Consider the following 9,321-nt stretch of genomic DNA (forward strand, 5'->3'; position numbering starts at 1 on the left):
GGAGGCCACGACTCGTCAGTCGTACTGTACCATCAAAATAATCAACGTAATGGCCACATTGAACTGTTATAATAACAGCGCAGTGCAAAAGTTAAAATTAATTCTAAATTGTATTAATAATTTAAGTAAAAAAATGATCCATACACAAATTAACAATTACAATAACATGTTCATAATAGTACGCGCTATATAATTTGGTAAATTAAAAAACCTTAGCAAAGTTAGAGCTATTAAATATTAGAGTTTTCTCTATGACTTACACCCAAATAGCTATATCTGTTTTGATAAATTAGAATAGTTAATTATACCTACATTAATTATTTTTAGTAGTATGTAGTTTTTTATATTTCGAAACCAACTTAAATAAAACAAAGATTAAAAGTTACGAAACTAAAACCTACATCGCTGAAATTTTTCCATCTTTCGAGATTGAACTAATAGTTTCGGCACCTGTAAATTAAATTTCTATCATGCTTAATAATAATTGCGGCGTCAGTAACTATTAAATATAATTTGACACCGTCGTAGTAAATAAATTGAATGAAAGATTTCCATTTTTCCATTCCAAAAATTGTATAGGTAGGTCCAATATACAAAAGACATTTTCTGTAACGCGTTCTCATTTTCAATACTATTCTATTTATTAACTGAAAACTCCTTAACGTCTGCATTTTTTTTTGAGAAGCATATAATTAAACAAATTATAAGAATAATAGTAATAATACCTAACTATAAAATTTTACAAAACCGCTAGCAAGAGAATTATTCTATATATTTCCAATATAATTATTTAGTTAAGGATTAATCGTTGTTGAACATAATTCAAACATTATTACGTTGGCTTATAAAGAAATAGGTAGATAGGTTTAGGTACTTAGATAAATGACAATGTATGAGATATTATGATTCTTTTTTATTAGAAATAGCCATAGATAGGTAATCTCGACATTACAAGTTGTTTTTAGATATAACAAACTATTGGTTGAAAAATACAGATATTATATATTTTTCAGTATTCTTTTCTTTTTAATTAAAATAATAGTACATTCAGATATTATTTAGTTATTTATAGTCTTATATGATATTTAAATAACTTTGTCTTAACGATAACTATCAATTAAGGTGTTATTTGAATAATTTATAGTTGTATATTAATGACCTTTATCTATAAATGTACAACAATTTCCTATTTAAAGAACATGTCATTTTTGTGATGCTAAAATGAGAATTTAATTTCCGTTTACCTATTATTTAAATAGTTTATTATATTATAGCCTTGCTTACGAAAAAGATAACCTATCCAAATAATAATGGAATTGAACTCGTGACGAACAACCACTAGCCCTGACCTGAGCACTAATTAGTGTTTCTAAATTACTAATTATTAAGTTGTATCTGACTTCTTACCGCAAGCGCCTAGCTGAAATAAACCTAGCAAATATTAAATGCTACTTCGTTGCTATAAGCAAACATTATATAGAATACTGAGTAATATATTTAATTTTATATAGGTACTAGTGGACCCGGACGCGGCTACGCCCGCGAAAATATAAGCCTAAATAATTAAAATAAGTTAAAAAATAATAATAAGTGGAGATTTATTATTAGAAAAAATATCTGAGTAACCGAAATGAACAAACAAAAGAAGTAAAAGTAACTAAAGGAAATTCTTAATATTAGAAAAAGTACCTAAAGTGTGCCGTGCGCGCTACTAAACATTTTTCTATATTAAATAATTATTAATTTTTGCAAACAATATTAAATAAAATCCCAAATGATTAAAATTACGATATTTTAAGTGTATAACATCGGTATAGATAACCGAACTGAGATAAATTAATTATAAGCAGCAAATAATTACATAAAAAATTATAGTAATTCGAAAATATATAAAAATTTACAAAATCATCAAAGTCATCTGCCCGTTCGCGTCGGTCATACTATACCACTCGTAGGCTAGGTCATTTGGAATCAGTGACATCTCCTTAATTATTTATTAGAATGTTACACAGTAAACTATAATTTCCATCTAGATGAAATGCTAAAAGTGACTATTATATTTATTTTCATAAGGATGAATATCAAATTATAGAAATCATCTAATTTTTGTTAATGTATACAATCTATATCGGCGCGCGTCATGTATGCATTAAGCAAACTCACTTTGGGTGACGTTTTCTTAAAACAACAAACTTTGCAAGCCGTTGCTTAGCAACGCGTAGCGACGATTGTTATTAACATGGCGGAATAAATTGCATGTCAAATTAATAAATATTTTAATATATTGGTATATATCGAAAATATTACAAATAAGAGAAAAAAAAGTATCCTATGTTCATCCCGAGACCCTCAAGTATCTCTATATGAGTATTTTATCACAATTAAATTAGCGGTATGGCCCTGATTGCGTAAAAGACAGACAGACAGACAGACAGACAGACAGACAGACAGACAGACAGACAGAGTTACTTTCGAATTTATAATATAGGTATGGATAGATAATATGAAGAGATATAAATAAAAAAATAAAATTTTTATTTTTTTTAAAAAAAGTTGTATTTTTTTTAAATAAAGCTAGTGTTCAATGAAAACGCTTATGCAGACATTTTCTACCCTAGAGTAATTTAACTTAACTTAACTTCACGCTTTATCCCCAGCGGGGTAGTCAGAGAGAACGGAGCGCCAAACACTACCGTCTCTACATACCTCTTTCGCCTCGTCCACTGTCATCAACAACCTCTCAACAACATCAACCTCTTCATACATGCCCTTCGGGGGGTCCTCATGCTTTTTATGTGATCTTCCTCCAGTAACCTCCCTAGAGTAAATGCTTAAATTATAAATGGGTAACGTCGCGTCACCCGATATTTATGCATGTGAACATTACAACAAAGAATATACCTATAATAAATGAGATTTTGTACTTACCGGTATTATCTCCTTACTGCCGTTACCTGTCGGGCTGTCGATTTTGTTACACGGTGTTAAATAAAAACATAAAAAATAGGACCTGGAAAATTGACCTTGTGAACTAAGGGATCAGCTACATTATAACAAAATATAAAAGTGGTGCCTTGTTAAATATTGATTGGTTCATTTGTCAGAAAATCAATCTCTGTCATCTTCAATGGACATTAGAGTGTCTAGCAAATTTGTAATAACAAAAATTTATGAATAAGAATGTGATTGTAGTTTGGACCTCTTTTCTGATGACAAAAGAAGAAAGAAAGAAGAAGAAAGAGTAATGCAGTCGATAAAAACAAATCGGGGCAAACATCACTGTATCGTTGCTATGAGCGGTAAATCCCTGAAATGAAAAAATCTATTACATTTTAAACAGGTATTGGTGTAAATGAATAGATCTTAGTGAATATGCCTTTTCACCAATTTCCTTATAATCAAACAAGGGAAACGGAAATATAGCAAACATAAACATTCCCTCGAGTGAGATTATAGTTCATAATCGCTTGCTCGCTTTAGCATTGCTTTTACAGTGTTATCGTGACACAATTATAGGTTTAACAAGTTGAGTTAATAAGTGAATTCCGAAGCGTTCCGGCCTTGAGTTCAACACGTAATGCCCAAAATAAACTCGCGGGAAAGTGGGGAACGGAGTGTCTCACCACTAGGTTCCCTCTACCTACTCTACTCCGCGAATCTGATTGATTGATTGCTCTTTCTGTTTTCTTCTGATCTGTTTCACTATAATTTAAAAAATAAATAAACTTCTTCTACACATATCTTTAATAATATATTACGATCAGCGTGGAATGAGACTTGTTTAGCAGAGCGTTGGTAAAAGCGCGCTTCGAACCGTGACGGTGCGTTGATCTCGATGCGTGTACGAAACCAATAACAATGACTATGTCGAACGGATAAGATGTCGGATAAACATTATTATATATTTACTATAATAAATAATAATGCATAATGCATATAATATAAAATACTGTATTAGGGAAGTAGGGGGTTTTAGGCCGGTATTGCAATACTCCCTTTATTACAATATCGGCACAGTTGCAGTAACTTAAACCTCTAACCTTTATAATGTCACGTAAAAACATAACACGTAGTGTTTAAATGAAATGATAATTAAATACTATTAAAATACATTACATACATATACGGAAAAAGTAATAATACTTAATAAATTATTACAATAATCAGATATAAATTATCTTTGGAACTAAACTAGAAGAAAATAAATAAAAGAACTGTTTAATAAAAACTACTTTATTTACAATACATTATTATAAATTAATAACATATTATCAAAATATATAAAATTAACTTAAAAGATATAAAAAATACAAATTTTATGAATATAAATTTCAATAAATTAGTTATGCCTAAGATCACGTCTACAGCAAAATGCTATAGTATAAGTTAATAAATAATTAAGTAGAATTTAACATATGTAAGTAAGTATGTACATAGTGTTGCTTAAGAAAATGACGACTACAATCATTTTTAAAATATCTAATAATTACTTGATGTCCACATGAAACATTTCTATTTATTGCACGCATGCGCGTATTCAATAAGAAATAAAATATTTGGCACAATGTTCCAAGGAAATATTATTATTTAAAAATAAAGCAATAAAATAAATTTAATATACACAAAATAATAAAATTGTAAAAAATAAATACGATATGAACTAATTAAATTACATCTACAATACTTTAAAGAAAATGCACAATTCCTAATATCTAACGATATAATAAAATAATTCTACACTATTTAACATCTACCCGTTTTTCTGCAATAAATATCGAACTCACTATCACTGTCGTACTCTTCCACATCGCGATGCCTGTGCGGCCGGTGTTCTGATTGGTAAGGACGTCGGGGTCTCTGGTCGTAGTGTCCAGGTCTCCTGCTTGGAACCCGTTTTTTGATATGATCTTGATACGTCATGCGTGAAGGTCTCCTCGATGGTGACCGTGGCCGATTATGTGAACTGTAAATTAAAAGCAGTATTAAAAGTAGTATTATCTATAGTAATAATTTATTAAAAAACTTTCATAAATATATATTTTTAATATAAAGTTTCCTTATAACTTTTAAAGTTACCAACAAAATTAATTTACAACTCTCGAACTAAACAATATCTATTTATAATACGTTTATATGATGATTAAAACCAATATCGGTATAGAAATTACATATAAGTGTGCATATTGTTAAAAATTAACAGGTACGTATAAGGTTGTACTTTACGTTTTTGGTCGTTTATAAACCGGCCTCTTGGTATCTGGTCGAGAAGCATATTCATCATCATCAACATCTGAATCGTCGTAATCATGCGTTTTGGTATGATGAAAAACTGGCCTTATTTGTGGAATATGTACTGGGTATGGTTTAATTACTGGTACGTGGACCTGGGAATTAATGAAATCATGTGAGAACAGGAAAACCGTGAAAATAAAACCAAAACAAAGAGTTACCTCATAAATTATTTAATACACACTTTAATTTCTAATACGGCTCTACCTTACTTTCCATTTCAATGAACCACGTTCAATAAAAGAAAAGTTGTCGATGCTTTGTTTTAAAATATTTATACACGTAATGCATATAATGGTATGCATATTCGCATGCAACTATGCCATTTTTGTAGAGAATATAAGATAACAAAAGATGTGATAACCAATCACTACAAGTAGATACATGTGCTAGCAAATCTTAATTAGTGTGCTAGTGCATATAATAAATATTTTACATAATTATACATAAACATATATAACATAACATATAATTAACATTATTGAATATTAAAAATGAAATATATAAAAAAAACAATAAATATTTGGCAACAAATTATGCATAAAAAAATTGTATAGCGTAAACAAATAAAAGCCTACAACGTTACAAGAGAACGCACCTGTTTCTCAACAGGCACAGGAACGAGCTTCTCTATGGGATAAGGGACCTTTTTGATGACCGGGTACGGCACTGGCTTCTCGATGGGCACAGTCAACTCCCGAATTACCGGTACTGCGACAGGTTTCGGTATCGGTACCTTAACGGGATAAGGCTGTGGTACCGGTACAATAACGGGATGAGGAATCTCTATCTGAAATCCATTATGAAACGGAAGAATATACAACGTGTGCAATACCATTTCCCTCTTAAAATAAAAATAAAACTATTAAACCACCGCATGTGCATTAGTGTAAAGTGTTAAAACATGCAAATTTGATAGCTAATCAGTGAGAAATTAGCTTAATTGCCGTCACTAAATGACGCGTAAATCATTTACATGTAGAATATATCCGTAGATTTTTCATTTCCTTAATGATATTATGTAATAACAATATTTTTCTTTTTATCTGTTTGTAAAATTTGTTTTATTTTATTTATTTGTCTCAAAATAAGGCGAAACACGCTCATACAATATTAAATTTATACGAATATTTGATTTCGTAAACAAATATATATATATTTAAGCTTAACTTTCATTCTGCATACTAAAATTATAAAGAAAATTAATGTACCGTAACCGCCATTCAACAACTTATCCTGCTATGTCATTACTATCTCAGAAGTAACAAATAAGAACGTACTTTATGTAGTTCACAGTAAATATCTTATTAATAATACGCCATTCTATTTTTACTTGCTTCTTCTTTTATTTTTTTATTTCTTTATTCCTTTTTTTATTTTTTATAGGTTTTGTATATAAATATTTTTTTCAGATGAAGTTATTTATCTAATATTTAAGCCATAGAATTAAAATTTTTACCTATGTTCTCAACGTTCTGGATAGAAAATAACACTATAAACTATTGAAACGTGATATGTTAACAAATCTAGAATATGGTGTTCAGTTTCCAGTTTTCACCTACTAAACGTAGTCACATGAGCGAGTCGTCTTACTATCCACGAGCTGACGAGGAAAATAGTGCGCGACGCGAGAATTTTACTTATACGATCCGCATTCCAGTTTACAGTTTTTATTGATTAATTACATAAATGATGATCAGGCAAGAAAAATGGAAAAATTCCAAGCCAGTGCACACAGTAATTCTAACATTGAAATATGTCTTGCAAATAAATACTTACCGGATATGGTTTCGGAAGTGGCACGTGGACAGGTTTCGTCTCTGAAGCATAACTCTCATATTCACGATGAGCAGCATCTCTATATTTTGATTTTAAGTAATTGTTTTTCCACTTTTGTGCTAACTTTTTGTAATCAATTTCTTCTGCGAAATCACTGTAACTTGGTTTGAAAGTTGGTTGATACGGATACGCGGTGTCTTGGTTTCGGAGTCCCAACAAATCCTCTTCTGATTTAAATCTGGTATTGAAGAAATCTTTTGGCCAGTCGTATTCCTGTTTGTTATCATTTATTTTATATGGTTTATAACTGTTTGAAATTGAGAAATCGTTTATTTTAAAATCGGTATTCTTTCCGAATTTGATTTTTGGTTTTTTCGGAATATATATGATGTCGTCTGAAGAGTCATCATTGAAATAAGATTTGATTGGATGACTTTTATACGAGGAATATTCGGAATTCTTAAAAATATTTCCCCATTGAGATGTCGCACTAGGAACTGTTGTATACAAATTTTTGAAGGAATTCAAATGATCTTCAGATAATTTATACTTATTTTGATAGTTACCAGAAAGTATATCAAGATTATCAATATCATAAGATTTAATATCATGTATATTTTTAAAACCAGAAAATTCTTTCTCGGGTAATTTATAATCTACAAACTCTAGATTACTGCTAGCAGGTGAAATTTCATCAATGCTGTTGTTGAAAGGTCTTTTAGGTTCATAATCAAATTTGAAAGTCGTAGTGCTGTAATTGGTTGCATATTGATATCCCTTCATTGGATTTCGTATTCTTTTGCGCTCGTTATTATTGATCACTGGTCTCGTTTTCGTATTTTCTTTAATATCACTATTAAAAGTGTTTGGTTTAAGATATATTTTTTGTCGTTTGGTGTTACTATTTTGTATTTCGTCATTTTTAAAATTCTTTATATCTTTGTCATACTTTAATTCATCATTAGCAAATTTGAGCTTATTTTTATATGTTTGTTCTACTTTATGTTCATTATTAGGACTATTGTGGAAAGATTGATAATTCTCGCCCTCATTATTTTGGATCGGCTCCACGACGATTGGTTTTTGCATAGACTCTTGATACTTACTCTCTACGCTTGTTGGATAGTAATTCTTAACATCAGTAAAATCAACAAACTTAGTGAATTTTAAAGAATTTGAAGGGTTTATATTCGAAGACACAATTTTATCGCTTTCAATTGCCGAAGAAGCTGAGGGTATTCTCGGATAGTTATTTCCATTGTTAATATTACCTGCATTATCATTTATGACTGACGATACACTGTCAAATATATTAAATTCTGTTCTATTAAAATTATTTAAATGTTTATTCTTACTTTTTGAACTTAATTTAGCTCCATATATAGGTGAATTTATATCATCAGTAGTTAAATCCTGTGGTTCCGTTATTTCTCTGTCTTCACTATGAACGTCAAGATTTGGAGATGTGAAAAAATTTATCGATACTCCCTGATAGGAATTCCCGTTTCCCGTGACATCGCTATTCACGTTTAACGGTCCCGTGTTCGGCTGCGGATCATAGTAACTGCCCAAACCCGTAGTGTCTATAGCCGAGGGGAATGCCGGCGCGTAAAGCCGCGTTGAGGATTCTTGAGATTTTGTAAGATAATTGGCAAAATCTGGAGAGCTTGGAACGAAACCGTCATAAGATCCAACATCATTAAAACCGAACGTCGAATATGTTAGAACATTTGGCTGTGGTGTCGATTCATTGTCGTCGTTATTGGTTCGTTTCTTCTTGGATTTCTTTCCATATGCATCCTGAAGTATAGCAAATGAGACGAGAGCCACACAGATAAACTTGATATACATGATCACTGATGCAAAACCGCGCTATAACATGTTCCAAAGGCGTGGACGGTAATAGGTGTCCGAGATGCGACTGAGCTATCAGAACAGAGCGCGGGCTCGCTCCGTACCCGGGGTGTAAAACTAACCACTGACGTGACTCCGTCCTTCGAAAACGAAAGCGTTTACGCTTCGCGAACCCGACAATTTTCCCCCGATCATTATCATTGTTTGCTAATAGCGATTAATTTGTTTAAATAATGCATGACATTACGTGTGTTTAAATATCACAATCGATGTTAACTTCCTATAAAGGATATTTTTTTGGATCGTGTAATATTCATTGATTTCTCGGTATATGGCGTTTCGAGCGTGCCAGTTGAGCACAATTCATTTCGCCAATGTCACGTTGTATGGAAAACACAC

The 9,321-nt window shown here is 31.1% G+C and overlaps 1 protein-coding gene across 2 annotated transcripts; it reads right to left on the reverse strand.

Moving 5' to 3' along the window:
* Window positions 1-4,351: 4,351 nt before the first annotated feature.
* On the reverse strand, window positions 4,352-9,213 carry LOC146532573 (uncharacterized). Of its 2 annotated transcripts, XM_085196677.1 has the most exons (4): window positions 7,069-9,211; window positions 5,888-6,079; window positions 5,224-5,384; window positions 4,352-4,963 (listed from the first exon to the last, which is right to left on the reverse strand). In XM_085196677.1, the coding sequence occupies exons 1-4, from the start codon at window positions 8,917-8,919 to the stop codon at window positions 4,744-4,746; spliced, it is 2,424 nt and encodes an 807-aa protein (XP_085052803.1). In that variant the 5' UTR covers window positions 8,920-9,211; the 3' UTR covers window positions 4,352-4,743. The 2 variants fall into 2 exon arrangements, with proteins under 2 accessions (XP_085052803.1, XP_085052804.1); XM_085196678.1 differs by lacking the exon at window positions 5,888-6,079 and having other exon boundaries at window positions 7,069-9,213.
* Window positions 9,214-9,321: the final 108 nt, after the last annotated feature.

Source organism: Heliconius melpomene, chromosome 13 (assembly GCF_056956725.1).
Source record: "Heliconius melpomene rosina isolate 202511_hmr_F chromosome 13, ASM5695672v1, whole genome shotgun sequence".
Lineage (NCBI taxonomy): Eukaryota > Metazoa > Arthropoda > Insecta > Lepidoptera > Nymphalidae > Heliconius > Heliconius melpomene.